Here is a 17,578-nt window from a genome sequence, read left to right as displayed (position 1 = left end):
TTTACAAAGGCTGGCCTCTTCAGCATCTCTTCCAGTCCAAGGGAGCGCTCTTGGTGCTGCCAATTGCGAAGGTGGAACCGAACTATCGGGATACAGTGGCCCAATCCCCCGCAATCCTCCCGGGGCTGACCAGCTTTACCTGCCACCCATCCTCGGCTCGCCTGACATCGTGCTGCCGATTGGGGAGGTTGGGTACACATCCAGAGCCGCAGAGACAGATGAGTTTCTCCCAGTGGCTATTAATCTTGTCGCGGCCCCTGGAGAGGACTTCTGGCTTCTGAATGTAGCGCGGGAAACATTGAGGAGAAGTGGGCGGAGGGAGAGGATATATGTACGGGACCTCGTATTTTCTAGACAGTGCACATTGATCGTACGACGTCTACTTAAGGTTGAGGCTCGTCGAATGACTGATTGATGGGACGAGGATATCGGTCAGGGAATAGGGGAGGGGCACCGAGCAAAAATGGTTGGTCTCCTTTTAATTTTGTGTGCTGATTGGTGATTGTCTTGGCACTAAGCTTAAGTTCAAACCATATCAAAAAGGGGGAGGGGTAGAGAGGGGCTGAGGGGCTGGCCGGCAAGTCGGGGGTGGGGTGCCCGGACCCCGGCTTTTTGGAGGTAAACGTCAATCAGGGTTCACCAATGGTTTCTCAGAACTAGAGTACCCTTACTCCTGCTGTCCATCAGAGATCGGAGGCATTCATATGCACACACGTTGTAATTATGTGAAGTGAGATGCGATGATGTGGATCTTGCCAAATATACGGAGCACACCCACGATCTCGCATTTATCTGCGTAATGTAAGATGGATCTCGGGTGTCTCGTGCCTGCAGCTAAGCCATCCACTGTCGTGCACGAGACACTCAACAAAGTCGCGTTTCACGTCAGTTACCACTGCCCACATATTCTCTGTTCGCCTTCATGATCGACTCTCTCGGCAAAACTTCCTCAATATTCTCCATCAGTTTTTTGATTAAACTAAACAAGTCTACGAATGACATGCACAACTACGATACGCTGCCGAGAGAGGATTGTGACGACACCGTTTCCGATACGGCCTCACCCACTGACTCATCCGTTGAAAACCTACAACAATGTACTCGAAACTCCGTCCAGCATCATATGGTCGACGGTTTCTTGAAACAGCACGGTCTATCGGGATATCTTGACCTGTTTAAGAAAGCCGCTATCTTACTACAGGGCGACGTGCCGGTAGGGCGACGTGCCGGTAGGGCGACGTGCCGGTAGGGCGACGTGCCGGTAGGGCGACGTGCCGGTAGATCAGATCCCCAACATCACAACCGCAGAGCTCCAAGCTCTGGAGTCTGAATCCGATCGAAAATGGATGCAACCCAAAACACTCTACTTCACCATACTGGTGTGTTCTATTGGTGCGATTGACAAGGATGGGCTCAAGCTTCCATGAATGGCGCCAACCTCTACTTCCCCAAGGAGTTTGGCATTGGCTCCTCGGACTTCAAAGACACGCTGCTCGTCGGCCTCATCAATAGCGCCATCTATTTAAGTACCGCGCTTGTGTAAGGGGCTTCATCCAAACCCATCTTGCCGATTACGTTGCTAACCTATGATCATCCTCACAGCGGTGCATGGCTTTCCGAGCCCCTCAATTACCGTTTTGGCCGACGTGGCGCTGTCTTTGCAGGCGCCTTGCTGTGTCTTTTCTCCAATATCGCGTCTGCGCTAAGTCAAAGCTGGCCCCAGCTCCTGCTATTCCGTGTCGTGGTTGGTATCGGTCTGGGCATCGGGGCCAGTACGGTTTCCATCTTTGCCGCCGAGTGCGCTCCTCCGTCCATCCGGGGTGGGCTCGCCGTCTCGTGGCAGATGTGGGTCGCATTTGGCGTTTTTGCGGGCTTTCTGGCAAATGTGGCATTCTTCAGTGTGAGTAGGCTTTCACCACGGTTCGAGGCGAGTTGTTAATGATTCTTGAATAGTTCGGGGAGATGACATGGAGACTGCAGCTCATGGCGCCCGCCCTACCAGTCATACCTCTCGCGAGTCTGGTCTTCCAGTGCCCGGAGTCCCCAGTCTGGCTGATAAAGAAGTTGCGATATGCAGAGGCGTTTGAGGCATTGTGCCGACTTCGAAATACGAAGCTTCAGGCCGCCAGAGAAGTATACGCTGCCTATCTCTTGGCCAAGGCGAGTAGCAATGATCACACGTCGAAGCCATCCTTTGTCAAACAGTTTATGGAGCTCTACTCCATCCCACGCATCCGTTGAGCCACACTAGCATCCTTTTCGGTCATGATATCGCAGCAGCTTTGCGGTATAAACATCATTTCGTTTTACTCATCATCCATTTTCTTGGATGCAGGCTTCTCGAGGTTTGGAGCTCTCGTGGCCTCCGTTCTCTTTGGACTCGTCAACTTTCTGGGTGCCTTCCCCGCTATCTGGACAATGGACACGCTTGGAAGACGTTCGCTACTGCTCCTTACCCTGCCACTTATGGCCCTTACCATGTTTTGCGCAGGGCTGACCTTCAGCATACCCGCGGACAACCTGGCACACTTTGGGCTTCAGGCAGTCTTGATCTACGTCTTCTGCGCTCTGTACTCGCCTGGCATGGGGCCGGTCCCGAACTCCTATTCGGCTGAGGTGTTCCCACTATCCCACAGGGAGCTCGGCATGGCTCTAGCTGTGGCGACCACGAACTTCTGGGCAGCAGTGCTGTCGCTGACGTTCCCCAGACTCGAATCGGCCTTGGGCACCCAAGGGGCCTTCGTCCTCTATGCGTTCTTCAATCTCGTGGCTTTCGTCTTGGTCTTCCTGTTCGTGCCCGAGACGCGGCAACGGGGGCTGGATGAGCTGGATGACGTTTTCTCGGTCCGAACGCAGGCCTTTGCGCGGTATCAGGTAGGCGAGTACTTGCCTTGGTGGTTGAGACGCTACATCTTGCGCCAAGATGTCGAGGAACCGAAGCCGTTGCACCCCGAGCCGGAATATAGTAGTGTGCTTCAGGGTGACGGAGAAGAGCCTTGAATTCAGCAAGAACCGAGCCTATTCAACAATTTACCTTCTCTGGCTAGAGTTGTCGACACTTTTTTGGCCATCTATTTGTCCACATGTACTTCAATACCTTTTCAACCTCACATTAGAAGGAATACCATACCAAAGCCAAGACGTCGATAACTGGATACAATAGAGAAACCACCAATCACGTCTGACTACATGCCGGACAAGCGCAAGCCGAGACTTGGGCCCAGGGGTAACGGCAATTGCTGACGCCGCTTGTCAATAACAGTAGCAAGTCGAGACTCCCAGCAAAATAGGTTCGTTGACTGCCTGATATACTCCATTATGGTACTAGGGTCATCTCCCAATTGTTGGTGTTTAAAACACCAGACTGAACATGGGCCAATATTCCATGCGTTGAGATAGGGCGGCATTCGTTTCATGCCGCAGATCTTTTGATTATGGCGAACTTTTGTTGGTACGGATAGTTGCTAAACGTAGGTGTAGCAGTCTGGTTCCATGCAAATGTGGCTGAGTTATCTTTTCCCCAATTTGTTGAATAAGCAAGTTCGTCGGGGCCCGAGTTCATGACTGGCCCGGTCCGACCGGAAAATTGAGATGTACCGAGGGGCACCCAGTAACTCCGAAAGTGCCGGGAACCGGGACTATATAGCTCTATCGATCTGCTTTGTTTAATGTCTTCAAATCTGCGTACTGAGGTGACAATCCCTGTTCCAGTTATTCTAATGAACCTAAAGACGATATGGTATCGGAATCCTTGACCTCCTACTTCCCCTACTTGCTGGACGGGGCATGCATGATCGTCGGCTCCCTTTTGATATTCTCCGGTGTGTTTGGAACTTTTATCAACGTCCCAAAAAGTAAGTCTGCCGTTATGCTCCACCGCTGTATAGTCATCGGACTCCGCTCATTGATATCGCAAAAGTGGCGGAAGTCTACGGCCTCGGATCCGCCACCCCGGAGGCCTGGGTACTCATGCCTGCCGCTACCGGACGAAACATCGGGGCTGGGATCTTTGTCTGGACTATGGCATTGCTGGGTGAAAAGAAGCCGTTGGGGATCTTCTTACTCTGCTGGACTTGGGCGGGGATTGCCGACACGAAAGTCCTGTATGACCACCCGAAGGGAACGAACCTGGGGGTCCACATCCGCAATATCGTGATCCTTGTCGTACTGGGCTCTCTCTTGATTGGATCCGCCTCTTAGACGATACAGTTTACAATTTGGCCTACGTCAGCGAATAAATATCGCATCAGTTCTGACTTGCGCATGTGCTAGAGATTCCTTTTCTTTCATTACGCCAGAAGTGCCTGTAGAATAGTTTCCCCTGAGCAGCACTAGGCGTCGGGTATTGGGTTTACAATACCCCAAATGCAATGATAGTGCCGTAGACAGAGGAACAACGGGCAAGACAGGGTAAAGGTAGGCAAATTCGCGCGGTCAATTTGTAAATTTCAAGTCTATACCCGATGAAAGCTGAACACCGTTCATCTTGTTGTCTACGCTCCGCCACCCAGGGTGATAATCTTGCCATTAACCCACTCGGCCTCCTTGCTCACGAGGAAACTGACGACCTTGGCAATGTCCTCGGGGTACCATTGCGGTGCAAAGGCGAAGCGTGGGCCGCTATCTCCTGGCGCTCCTCAGCGGAGTACTTCTCGCCGCCCGGGATGCAGTGCTGCGAGACCTCGTGGAACATATCGGTGACGGTGCCGCCCGGGGCGACGGCGTTAACGGTGATCTTCTTGTCTCCCGCATCCTTGGCGAAGCCCCGGACGAACGAGTCGATGGCGCCCTTGGACCCGCCGTAGAGCGCGTGCCGCGGCATCGTGAAGTCCTTGGCCGTGTTGGACGACATGAGCACGATCCTCCCGCCCTCGTCGAGGCGGCGGTAGGCCTCGCGCGCGACGAAGAACTGGCCGCGCGTGTTCAAGCCGAAGACGCGGTCGAACTCCTCCTCGGTCACGTCGCCCATGTGCCCGACGCTGACGACGCCCGAGTTGCTGCGCACGATGTCGAGGCGGCCCACGCCGAAGTGCGCCAGCGCCGACTCGAACAGCTGCACCGTCTGGGCCACCTGGCGCACGTCCGCCTCGAAGGCCACGGCGTCGGACCCGGCGGCCCGGATCGCCGCGACTACCTGCTCGGCGTGCGTGGCCGAGTGGGCGTAGTTGACGACGACCTTGGCGCCTAGGCGCCTAGGCGGCCGAGCTGCAGGGCGATGGCGGCGCCGATGCCGCGGCCAGAGCCGGTGACGAGTGCCACTTTGCCGTCGAGGCGGCCGGGAATGTACGGTGTTGTTATTTTGTGTCGATATTGAAATGATTGTGTGTGATACAGGAACGACATGTGTTGAGTTGACTATGCTTACGAAATGATGATGAACAAGTCAGAGATGGGAGGGATGACGACTATGAAAATTGGGATATCATCTGAGGAAGTAGTGTTGAATGAAGGGTGAAACTTGCCTTCTTTCTCTACCCTTAACAAGTTTTCCGTCTTCTCTAACAAAGATCGCGTTCCGAAATCTGGTTGCTCGGGGTTTCGGCCTTGGTGGATCCTTCACTGGTAATGCAATACGCTCCTGGGGTGTATGTCTCCCACCGTCGGGTCTGACCAAGTCGGAATCATCTCTATTGGTTAATATTCTATTGTAATACACTGCAGCTAAAAGCCGTTTCTCAGTAAACTTTAGAATCACTGTTCATTTATTTCGTTGGCATTATTCCAAGTAGTATTCTGGACGCAAGGCAATGAGCTCAGTTCTAAGTGAGGCTACCACATCGATAGGGTCTCATCAATAGGAGGATTGTAGCACGGCAAGCATATTATAGAAAGGGTGATCAAAATTATATTGCTACATCCGGATTCAACAGCGGCATATCTCAAGGGCATAGAAGATTTAGATAGACGTTCAATTGAACCCGAACGTTTCCTACCAGGCCAATTGCTTGGGTACCCAGTTGAAGTAAACAGATCAGTAACCATGGCAATGTTTAGTCACCCATGGAGAAAGAGCAGTAAACCAGTGCGCATGCTTTCATGGCATCATCCTTCCGCGTCCGTCTCCCCTTTCACCATTGCCCCACGGAGCCAGTGGGCGGAGATGTCGGGCAGTTCGGAGTTCCAGTTCGGGAAGGTCTTGAATAAGCAATAGTCCGATTGTTAGTCAGCAAGGTGATCAAGTACACCAGTACGGGGTATTACCACAGGTATAACTCGCGAGTTCATCTTTAGGCCTCTTGAGGATAATACAAAACAACTGTATGGCCGCTCAGTTACTATCTCTACTCGCGAAACACCACCAAAGACTGTAGATATCATGACTTCACCAGCCGAAGTCCAAGCCGCCACGCTGAACAAGTTCCTTGACGCCTGGCGAACCCAGGACGTGGGGACAACCATCGAGCTTTGGTCAGAAGAGTTCAAGCAGCGACTGCTACCTTATTCCCTGGGCGCAGCGGTCAGATCGAGGGCGGAGGCCGCCGGCATCTACCCAATATTGACCTCGAGTCTAACCAACTGGAAGGTCAGTAACCCCTAACTTCAGAAGTCGACACGCTACATGGGCCACCAAACACCAACAGGGCAAGAGAGTATCGTCAGCTAACATTGCTATGTGGAATAGTTGGAGATCAAGGAGGCTGTTCATGATGCGGTCCGAGGGACTGCCGCTGTGTATGCCACCTCGACAGCGGACACGCCATTGCCAGACGAGAAATGGGCAACTGACTACGCTCTGTTCATATCGTTCACCGAAGATGGAACCCAGATCAACAAGTTGGACGAGATGGTAGACTCTGCTTTCTATCGTAGCTTCTTCCCCAAGTTTCAGCAATATCTCGCCGAGACACGCGGGGCACCAGCTCATTGATCTGGCTGTGTTTATGCACTGCATACATATGGCAATAGGATGACCTTGGATTGGCCTTCAAACACATTTACTATCAGGGAATACGTCATTGAAGCCGAAAGTCTTGAATTTGTTGTGTAGAAAGTCCTAATCCAACTGATCTTTGCTCAAACCCCTAACCCTGTTATTAACTTCAACTTGTCACTTACAATCTACATCCCTTTGTCAAAATTCGAGGGTGAAAGCTGAATAGAGCCTCATTTGCTAGTGAGCCATCCTACTGTTACCCTTGGGTCAAGATTACTTATACTGGTTCCTTGCTCGACTTGGCCGCCAGACCAGCCGAATAAATCCAGTCGGCACTGCTGCACCGAGGGGCAGCTATTCTGTTTCAGTCGACAATGTATGAGAGAGAAGGAAAATATTGCATGACTCAACGACGGCCTTGCACTTACTACAGTGGCTCCATGCCGAAGATGATATGCCAAACCTTCTCGAACACCCATCCGCCCCCCAAAGCTGTCCGTGACATTCTGGGTTGCGCACCACTGCAGCATGCGTTGGTAACTGGCCCTCGGCCGCTGGCGGATGCGTTGCCTCGACACGGCAAATTGTGCGCAGCAGATGCCGCCAATATGGGCGGGCACATTCTCCTGCTCGGAGAACAGATATGCGTAGACGTCGGCAAAGTACATGCGAATGTCCTTGTTCTGAATGTCCGTCTCGGTGGGCTCCAGCGGGCTGACGCTGACCGGGCAGCCCGGATCGTGTTTGCATCGCAGGTTGACGTAGCCCAGGCGCTCGACGGAGTCGATACGCAGGTACCGGAGGATTCTACCGGTTAAGGGGCCAAGGTCTTCTACTTCGTTGTGCCATTGCTCCTGAGTCGGGTGCACGAAGGCAACGATTCCCGGGAGGCTGTCGTAGTAGCGTACGATGAAGTCGAGATATACAATGGCCTCGCGCCCTCGTCGAATGGGAGGTATAAGCTTGTATCCCGGCTCGGGTGGATCGGCGACTGTGTATATGTATGGCGTCCACCTGATCCAGATTGGTCAGTGTTCTGAAATTCCTTGCTGGGAATAGGGCGGAGCAAGGCTGAGATAAGGGAGGTAGGAGTAGATCAGAAGGTTACCTTGGTCGCAATTCATGAATCCATTGAACATCTTCATTGGGCAGTTTCGCTGTCACAATGGCCAGGTCTACATCGCTAGGAGACGGGACGGCGCTTTTTCGAGCTGTCTGGGCGACTGAGCGAGCTATTGTCAGTTGCTGATTTGGCCCTAACATACTCATCGCTCCTGTAAACAGGGTGGCGAACGTGGTAGTAGCGTGTAGATCAAGGAGAGGAAACGAACCATGCCGGTAGTGCTGAAACCATGTCGTCGAAAACGTCAAGAGCCGTGCTAGCACTGCTGCTACCACTGCAAAAAGGACCATACGCAAAACGAAAACGCACACCCGACGCCGATCAATTCTGAAGTGAAAAACCATGACATCGGAAATGATACTGTGATAGTGTGTTAGTTGGACTAAATCTGCGAGTTTGCAGCCCACTGATGCGAACTCCAAGTGTGCGAGAGTTTTCCTGGAGGGCACGTAAGAATGTACTCATGTTTTCGAGGCATTTGACCGTGTGGGATACTGCGTGACGTGACACTTGTTTTTGTTTGCTGTTTGCTGTTCTTCAACAAACTGGAAGGAGGTGGGACAGATAGACGGTTAGTGACAGGTGTGTCTTTCCTACAAGGCAACGCTGCTCCTTCTTGGTCTTCTTGGGCTCACACGACGCGGACTGTGTGGTCCAAGAAAGGCAACGCCTTCCATACCTTCTTCCCACCAGCAATTACTTCTCACATGGCCCAACCCACGAAACGTGGATACGAGCACCGCCAAGTCCGCCCGCAAATAACCCAGCATTCTTTCGTCGCCTCATCGTCGCCTGACTTCATTTTCACTCATGAAACGTCAGCATGAAAGTCAACTCATGACAGCACACACCTTGTGGCCAATTCCGTTCGGCGGCATTGGTAGCTAACGATTCTGACCCCCGTCGCTGTCCCCATTATCAATCTCCGCGGCATCCCAACCAATAACACCTTGCTCTGACTAAACTACGAGTCCGCGTCTGAGTCAGCAGTGGCATTAAATGTTGAACTGAGCGTGGTCCGAGGGCTGTTGGTGATGGGCATGACTGCATGTAGCTTGGTCCACGACGCCTTTGCTCGGGGCAAAGTGATTGATTGAAGGGGACAGGACGTTTTCGGGGAATTGGAAATCGGGAACCGAAGCGGGAGTCAAGGCTCGGAACTCGGAATTCCTGGCTCAGAACCTCGGGTCAATTCCGCTTTCGTCGAACAGGAGTCCGCTTACTTTCCGGCATCTACTCACTCCACGTTTCTGGGTGCAAGGCTCGACATGGATAGCTAGCGTAGTATCTGATTGATAGAGTCCAGATTGATCTATGTTTACTGTGGAAATTGAACCTGTTCTTCCATGTAGTGAAGCTTACAGCTCGATCTACCACTGGTTCTTGTTGGTCTTTTGAGTGCGCAACCAATTAGGTGTTCAGGGTGCATCCCCCACACTAAATTCGAGATCCATGCCCCAATATTCTGCCCAATCTGGTGTTACAAACTTGGTTTCCAATCCTCAAAAAGACCACAAGTATCCACCAGGGAGTTGTCCCCCTCCTTCACAGGCCAGCAACCATATCATTCATCAGTCCATGGTAGTCTAGACCTGAAGAACATGTGTCAACTTATTGAGTGTATTGATGCAAGGTGGATATGCCTCCAGGTCACAGTTCTTCTTCTCGGAAAGGTGAATGCAGAACAGGCCTTCCGCAATGCCGGGTGTCATGTCACGGTCCTTGCTATCACCTACGTAGGCCATCTCGGATGGCGGGATACCAAGTTGTTGTAACACTATTGTGAAGAGGCCCTCCGTCTTGCTAACCTTGAAGTAGTTGGTGGTGGCTGGGAAGTCGATATAGCCGTTCAACCCAAGATTCTCAACCGTCCATTCCTGAGCATCCTGGGGACCCTCGGTGATGATAGCAATTTTCTTCCCAAGGCGCTTGAGGGTTGAGAGGAGCTCAAGAGCGCCACTCTTTAGCTCGAGTGACTCCTTGAGGGTTGCTTCGTAGATGTGAAGAAGGTGCATAACAAAGTGGTTGTCCAAGGAGATGGAAAAGCGGTCAGCAACGGCAATGAAGCGAGCTCGTCTGTACTCGTGTGATGCTTTTCCATCAGAGAAGGCGTTGGAAGTGGACTCTCGCAAGACCTGGCCATAGACGTCCTTCAGATCTGGCAGGGGTAATTAGTGCAAACTGGTCTCGAATAGCCTCCAATGCTTTGCCGGTTGCTGCGGACGAGGCGAGACGGAACTCACGCAGAGTGTCATCGAGGTCAAATGCAATCCACGATTTCTCGGTAAGGACGTCGTGGGGGGCGCTTGGCATGGTCTCGCCAGCACGAAATGTAATGGGTTCCGACTGCTTGCTCGATGGCATTCTTCTCGTCGTTGGAGAGGAGGCCGTGGCATGCCACATCCTTGACGATTGTAGAGTTCTCCTCAACGGTCGAGAAGAAACCCAAGGGTTTGCTGTCGCAGTAGATCTTCTTCTCGTTGTCGCTCTTGAGCACGAAGGAGGAGCCAAACGGCTTGGAGAAATCCAGCATAGTGTCAGTGAATGGAACACCCCAGCGAGCACAGACCTTCTCGATTTCTCTCCGGGGGTTTCCTGCCAACTGCTCGTAGAGCAAACAGGATATCGCGCTGGAGTCTGCCTGATGGAGCATTCGAAACAAGTTGTTGAAGCAGTCAATCAAGCTCTGCATGTTTGTCCAGCCCATCTCCTTCCAGCTGTCGAAGACACGTATGGGATCCCGAATTAGAAAGATGGGCCAGACGGTGGAGTAGTCGGATGGGTCAGGAAGCATATCGTAGGTGCACTCGCCCTTCTGGGTGTCATTGCCCAGCTCCTCTTTGCAGATCAAAATGCGTTTGCCCTCCATGACAGCGCGGCGGAAGACTTGGTGATGGAGAGGGTCGTGAAGTATCGTGTAATCCGGAATGAACTGTTTCCCAATTGCTGCAGAGCCTGTTAACATCAAGCGACTGGTAATAGCACAAACGTTCGATTCGCCGAACACTCTCATGAAAAGTGTTGATCCGCTGCGAGGACAAGCTATAAGGTAGCGAATTTCAAGGCCCGCAGCTGGGGAGGTATTTATATTGTCGCTGGACATGTTGGGTGCAAGATTGATTTGAGCGAAGCCTGTGATATGCAATGTATGATAGTAGTTCGCAGTAAAGGAAAAGGACCCTTTAAATCCTTGAGGAAGACTTGTAAATTACTTACGCCAAACCGGTTCTATTCAGTGACTATGGTTAGTGTAGCAGAGGCTTAATATTGTGGCCATTCGATAGTGGATCTAAGCGGGCGACACCCTTTGACTAGGTTAGCTGGGGACTCAATGCATTCCGTCCAGGGAGTATATCTTGGCTTTTCTAACATAAGGGTTATATGTTCCTGATCTAGGCAACGGTATGCGTTTCCGGGGTCACTCGAAACAGCGCAAGTATTAGCAGGCTATACATTACGTGTGCAGAAATGTTAACACCCCTCCACTGTTTCCCGAGGGGCTTTAACCCCCGTTGGCAGGTGTAGTCGAAAATGTAGGCGTTATATATGCTGGAAAAGGTTAAGCTCTCGGGAAACTAACATTTCTGCACACGTACTGTAAAACAGGGTAACCGCGATGCTTTGGACTGCGCTAACCTTCGTGAGGCTTCCCAAAACTGCGGACCATTCGGGTATAAGGGCACTTGAGACGAGAATAAAAACACAACGAGTTCAGGGATGAGACGGGAGAGTACCCGCCACTTAATATAAGTTTACCCGACCCTTACGTAAGTTGCGTTCTATGAATGAACCAAAGTGCTCAACCAAACCTAGAATAGAGACAAATAATTAATGCAAACAACGAGTTTTATTACAAGTTTTACTCTAACACCGTCTCTTAAGCATGCAAGTCACCACACAGTTGGTGAAATCGAGAAAACATGTGTCTCAACGGATCTTCTCCCCATGTCCTGATATTGGGTGCTGGTCTTGGTGGCCTTAGCCTCGCTCAAGCTTTGCGGAAGCGTGGAATATCTTTCGAAGTCTTCGAGCGGGGCCGGCGCGTCATCGGCAAGGCCGCGGCCGAACGCATGAAGCGGCCGCCGGTCCGGCTCCACACGCTGATCATGGACGCGCTGCCGGTGGGCCGGGGCCACGCTTCTGGGGGATGCTGCGCCTAAGTGTTTGTTGGACTTTTCTTTTCTACTCCTGCAGAATCGGGAGGCCGCCCCTATCCTCCCGTGATTGTACACACCGTTTGCCTTGACAAGCAGGTGCTAGCCATCATGCTAACCAACAATTTGGAAAAACTGTGTAGACGTCATGACCTCTTCCCGAGGCGAGGGTGGCTGCCACGCCATGAAGGACGGGCTCAATCTCGCCAGGGCCATTGGTAAGATCGACAAAGGCGATGAGCAGAGCCTACGGGAGGCTCTGGATGAGTTCCAGTAGATGATCAAGCGCGGGTGCGGCACGGCGGCCATGTCTAGCAAAGAGTACACAACGGCCATCGACCATGAGAAGCCTGACAGCCGAGCTGTTAGGGGGTGGCTATGGTTGCTCTGCCATAAGAGAGGGTCGTTCTGTGAAATCAGTTTGAAAACATTTGGAAGCACTCTATAATTTATAGAAAGCGGATATCCTCAGTACGTAAAGAGTAACGTATGTCACCCCGTAATCCCCCCCTTGTAATTGACCCCCCTTAAAAATTAATGGTAATTATAAATCGACTACTAATTTTAAATAGTAACTATTTTATTAATTTTAGACTATAATGTAATCGTTTTTAATAATAAATATAATAGATTTTTTAGAATTTAATTCTTTAATTTTAACTTAATCTAGTCTCTCTTTTATACGTTATATGCTTTTAATTAATATAAATTTTAAATTCGAACTAATTTATACCCTTTATATTTTTCGTAGCCTTATAAGCTTTAACTTCTCTTTTAAAGACTATAATTATAATTCTATATTAATTAATAAATAATCTTTTTCTTAGTATTTTTTTAAATCTTTTTAAATAGTTAACATTATATAATAAAGTCGCTTTAAATTCATACACTTTTTAAATATTAATTATAATATACTATTAATTAAAAAAGTTTAAATAAATATAAGGGTTTTATTTTAATTAACTAAGGCTTATATTATCTCTTTTAGTTACTTTTAATTATTGTTTTCGAATAAAAGAGGGCTAGTAAGTGGCTTAATAATATATACGAGCTAAAAACTATTACTATATTAACTACCCTTAATATTCTAAGCTAATAAAGCCTTTTTATAAGCTTTAATATAGTATATATTAAATGGGCTCTCGTACGTACGGTGGTTCCGGTTTTAATCGAGGTTTAATCGTTCTTATTCTATTATTTATATCTATCTCTAATACTAGCTACGAGGGGTATCGTATACCCCTCTTAATAAAATAAGAAAAGGGTTCTTGCGAGTAGGTACGTAGCACTTTTTTTAAAGTAATATAAAAAACCTTAGTTCTTATTATTCTAATATTAGCAGTTTTTATTTTAATAATAAACTTAGGCAGCTCCCCTTTTTAAAACGAGTCTTCCCTCCGTAAGGGTTTCGTATAGATAGGTTATATTAATCCGGTATTCGATACTTATTTAAGCCGTATAGGTAATGCTATACCTTCTTAATATTAACTTAATTAAGTAATAAGTCTTTTAATAATAATAATAATAATAAAGAAAATTATTATACGTTAATATATATTACTTCTTTATTATTAATTAAAAATAATAATAATAATAAAAATAATAATAATAGTAAAGGCGTTATTATATATCGCGATACGTTATACCTCGTTAGGAAAGAAAATATCTCTCTTTCTCTCCTCTTTTTTTATTTACTATACGAGTCTAGTCTCTCGAACGTACGCTTTTACGCGTATAGTTAACCTATTAATTAATACTAGCTATTCGAGGGCTTTATTTAGAGATTTCTTAATAAAGGCGTTTATAAGGTTATTTCGGCCGTCGACTTAATAGATTTCCGAGATCTTATTACAGTGCGTATGGACTAACCACTGCGCCATAAAGCAAAAGCTTCGGAAATGACTCTTCGGGTTATTTCTGTCCAATTCTACGCCTTAAGTGCTACCCCGCGGGGGGACCAACCCGCCGATCGTAACAGATCTCCCTTTTTTTCGTACGATTCTCGGAGCGATATAATATCGATTAATAGTTTTTTTTCGTTCGTTATTCCTAGTTTAATTAAATATTTATCGAGTAAATATCCTTGCTAATAAGCCGGTAATAAAACGCGGCGTTTATTAAATAAATAAGACTTTATCGTACGTTTTCTAGATCGAAATAGTCGTACTCCTTTCCGTCGTTTTTTAGCTCCTCCTTTTTCCTTTTTTAGTCTCGGACGAAATCCCTATATTCTTCCTAGGTAAGGAGATCTTATTCCATATTATTACACGCTTAGAAGTATTAGATTATTATACGGGTTCGCTTTTTAATTAAGTAGTTTATTAATTAATAGCCTTATTTATAATAGATTTAGCAGGTTCCTCGTTCGAACTGCCGGTTCTTATATAATAGCTTTAATTAAAAGGTATTAACGAGTTATTAGCTACTTTCTTATCCTAGTGGTTAGTTATTATATAATAATTTATTACCGTAAATTAGTCGGTTTTCTCGCGTACGGTTATTTATAAACCGTTTATTAATTAAGTACGTATTTTTAGCCGGGTATCGATATAGTTCCTCCGTTAAGTATCGTTTCGAAATCTTTTAATCCGTTATTATACTTAGCGATACGCGAAGGTCCGAAAATAACGCTTTATATATTAGCTTTTAATAAATAAGGGTTAATAAAAGTTTTAGAACTCCTCGACAAGCTCTTATAACGGAGGTATAGAGAGCGATCTCTCTTTCGAATCCTTTTCCGATAGCTTATTATACGAGCTAGAGCTTATTTAGCAGGATTTCTAAGACCTCGATAAATTATTTCTTAACGTTCTTACTTTTTACTCGTATAAAAGGTTATTATTTAATCCGTAAAATATTATGCGTAATTTATTATCGTATTAAAGTGCGAATTTATTAAATAATATATCTCGTCTTATCTCTTTTCGAGTCTAATATAATTAAGATAGAATACCTTCGCACGGCTAAAAAGAATATTTAAAAAGACTATATAATATTAATCTTTTAATATATCTAGCCGTCGGCATATTTCGATAAATATCCATACTTTATTATAGAAGATGTCGTACGGCTTACCGGTATAGTTCTTTTCCTTCCTCTATACCTTCGAGAAGGTAACGACCTTATTCTAATCGATTTTGCCGTTATAAATAGCTCGGCTTAAAAGGATATCGTATTCCGTAACGTACGCTAGACCAGATAATCGTACGGTCTGGTCCGGCGGTACCGGAGTTAGAGAAGGAAAAGGGACGATATCTTACGACATTTAGGTGCTTGGGAATCCAGGGTTGGACGTCGGGCCTAAAGTGTCCCGTGGTGTCGCGGACGATTACTCCGTACGGAGACCGGGTGTCTCTCGCTTAAGCGGCGGTTATTCGATTATCTATTCTAGGGAAGAGTATAGAACATCCTCTTTTCGGGTTTCCGAAGTCGGTTCTACCGGTCGGTCCTATTAATATACGAGAGCGGCCGGTGGTATTAATCGTGCGAGCTTGCTTTTAAAGGATCCGCTTATTAATATATTAACTCTATTTCTTTCGAAGTAATAATAGAGCTCTTTTTAAAATGTACGATTAATTTAACCGAACTAATATTTAGTTTATTTTTTAAACTTTACGTTAAACGCTTTTTAAAGAAACGTTTTTTTTATTTTTAATATATAGTATTTTAAAAAGTATTATATAAGGTATATCGTAAATAGTTTAGGTATTATCTTTTCGGAGAGTATTTTTAAAAGTTCGAATTTTTAAAAAGCGAGGTTAACGTTCTTTTTTTAAACTATTAAAAAGATCTCGATATTTTAAAAAACTTTTTCGTACGTAAATAGTTCGGGGTTTAAAGTCGTCGGTTTATTTAAGTTCGATACGTGCGGGCTTAATACCGATTCGCCGATCGTAATTAATTCTATTTTAATAAGGGTTATTATTTTATAAATCGTATAATAAAGTTATTTAAATATATAATTATATATAGCTTAATTAATTTCGCGTATAATTCGGAACCTAGTCTCTTCTTTATAATATATACTCGAAAAAAGGGGTTCTTCCTCGTACGGTTAATTTAGTTCGGCTCTTCCTCCGAATTTCTAACGGGCGGAAATTTTCGGGACTCTTTAGCACGGTTATCCTTACGTCGATAGGGGCGTGAAACCGTTTTTTTACTCTTATTAATCTATAATCGCTACGGGTAATTATTAATTAGTATTAAATAAGTTTTCGTACGTACGATAATTCCGGTTTTAATCGGGGTTTAATCGTTCTTATTTTATTATTTATATTTATTTTTAGTATTAATTATGAGGGGTATCGTATACCCCTCTTAATAAAATAGGAAAGAAGTTTATACGAATAGGTACGTGGCACCCTTTTTAAAGTAATATAGAAAACCTTAGTTCTTACTATTCTAATAGTATATAAAGAAGTTCTATTTTATTAATAAAGGCTAAATCCGTTAATAAAGATAAGAAACCGATCTCTTTAATAATAAGCTTTTATAAAAGTAAAGACTTTAATATTAAAGGGTTAAAGAATATATAATAAATAAAGGGGTAAAAATAATAAATAAATATTAATTTAATAATAAAAGGATATAAAATCGTTGGTTATATAACTGCTATACTTATTTAAAATAAGTAAACGAGTATCTTTTTAGTCGTTTAAGGCGGTTTCTAATATAAAAATATCTTTAAGCTATTTAATGGCGATTTCGTTATTCGTCTAGCTTTTATTACTTATATTAAACTTTTATTCTTTAAATTTATCGAGTTTTTAAGGGAACTATTACTCTTAGACCGATTTACCCTTATAAATTATTAAAAGAGGGATACTTTTATTAAGTGCTAATATATATCTTAATATAATTATTTAATACTTTAAACTAAGCTGTTTTTATTAAATAAAATGTTAAAACAGCAGGAACTAAGGTTTTTTATATTATTCTAAAAGGGGTACTACGTACTTATTCGTACGAACCCCTTTCCTATTTCATTAAGAGGGGCATACGATGCCCCTCGTAGCTAGCATTAGAAATAGATATAAATAATAGAATAAGAACGATTGAACCCCGATTAAAACCGGAACTACCGTACGTACGAGAGCCTATTTAATACTGATCAGTGGTTGCCCGTGGCGATCACAGATTAGTAAGAGTGAAGAGACGGTTCCACGCCCTTACCGACGTAAGGGCGACCGTGCTAAGGAGCCCCGAGAATTTCCGCCCGTCAGAGATTCGGAGGAAGAGCCGAACTAAATCAACCGTACGAGGAGGAACCCCTTTTCCCGAGTATATATTATAAGGAAGAGACCAGGTTCCGAATTATACGCGAGACTAGCTAGGCTGTATGTAACTATACACCTAGACAACCCTGTCGTACGATCTGCAAAACGACAACCCCTGCCAAATGGAGTCAATCGCGGTCGGCAAATCGGG

At 46.1% G+C, this 17,578-nt stretch overlaps 6 protein-coding genes across 6 annotated transcripts; 3 read left to right on the top strand and 3 right to left on the bottom strand.

The window, feature by feature from the left end:
* Positions 1-1,423: 1,423 nt before the first annotated feature.
* PG994_005380 (uncharacterized protein) lies at positions 1,424-3,000 on the top strand (the record flags this gene model as incomplete). Its single annotated transcript, XM_066856789.1, has 4 exons — positions 1,424-1,539; positions 1,603-1,900; positions 1,954-2,236; positions 2,336-3,000. The coding sequence occupies 4 exons, from the start codon at positions 1,424-1,426 to the stop codon at positions 2,998-3,000; spliced, it is 1,362 nt and encodes a 453-aa protein (XP_066716058.1).
* A 1,549-nt stretch (positions 3,001-4,549) lies between these two features.
* Positions 4,550-5,343, bottom strand: PG994_005379 (Versicolorin reductase; the record flags this gene model as incomplete). The annotated part of the gene is made up of 2 exons (XM_066856788.1): positions 4,550-5,258; positions 5,333-5,343. 2 exons carry the CDS (start codon positions 5,341-5,343, stop codon positions 4,550-4,552), a joined length of 720 nt encoding a protein of 239 aa, XP_066716057.1.
* A 973-nt stretch (positions 5,344-6,316) lies between these two features.
* PG994_005378 (uncharacterized protein) lies at positions 6,317-6,868 on the top strand (the record flags this gene model as incomplete). The annotated part of the gene is made up of 2 exons (XM_066856787.1): positions 6,317-6,523; positions 6,623-6,868. The coding sequence occupies 2 exons, from the start codon at positions 6,317-6,319 to the stop codon at positions 6,866-6,868; spliced, it is 453 nt and encodes a 150-aa protein (XP_066716056.1).
* A 279-nt stretch (positions 6,869-7,147) lies between these two features.
* PG994_005377 (uncharacterized protein) lies at positions 7,148-8,228 on the bottom strand (the record flags this gene model as incomplete). Its single annotated transcript, XM_066856786.1, has 4 exons — positions 7,148-7,228; positions 7,303-7,888; positions 8,140-8,148; positions 8,206-8,228. 4 exons carry the CDS (start codon positions 8,226-8,228, stop codon positions 7,148-7,150), a joined length of 699 nt encoding a protein of 232 aa, XP_066716055.1.
* A 1,355-nt stretch (positions 8,229-9,583) lies between these two features.
* PG994_005376 (uncharacterized protein) lies at positions 9,584-11,100 on the bottom strand (the record flags this gene model as incomplete). The annotated part of the gene is made up of 2 exons (XM_066856785.1): positions 9,584-10,155; positions 10,290-11,100. The coding sequence occupies 2 exons, from the start codon at positions 11,098-11,100 to the stop codon at positions 9,584-9,586; spliced, it is 1,383 nt and encodes a 460-aa protein (XP_066716054.1).
* Positions 11,101-11,917: 817 nt separating this feature from the next.
* Positions 11,918-12,428, top strand: PG994_005375 (uncharacterized protein; the record flags this gene model as incomplete). Its single annotated transcript, XM_066856784.1, has 2 exons — positions 11,918-12,118; positions 12,321-12,428. 2 exons carry the CDS (start codon positions 11,918-11,920, stop codon positions 12,426-12,428), a joined length of 309 nt encoding a protein of 102 aa, XP_066716053.1.
* Between the last annotated feature and the right edge of the window lie 5,150 nt (positions 12,429-17,578).

This window comes from Apiospora phragmitis (genome assembly GCF_038363925.1).
Source record: "Apiospora phragmitis strain CBS 135458 chromosome Unknown utg000006l:1.0-5683423.0:1.0-5690449.0, whole genome shotgun sequence".
NCBI lineage: Eukaryota > Fungi > Ascomycota > Sordariomycetes > Amphisphaeriales > Apiosporaceae > Apiospora > Apiospora phragmitis.
Note: the sequence above shows the minus strand (reverse complement) of the source record. Positions and strands in the feature narration are given on the sequence as shown.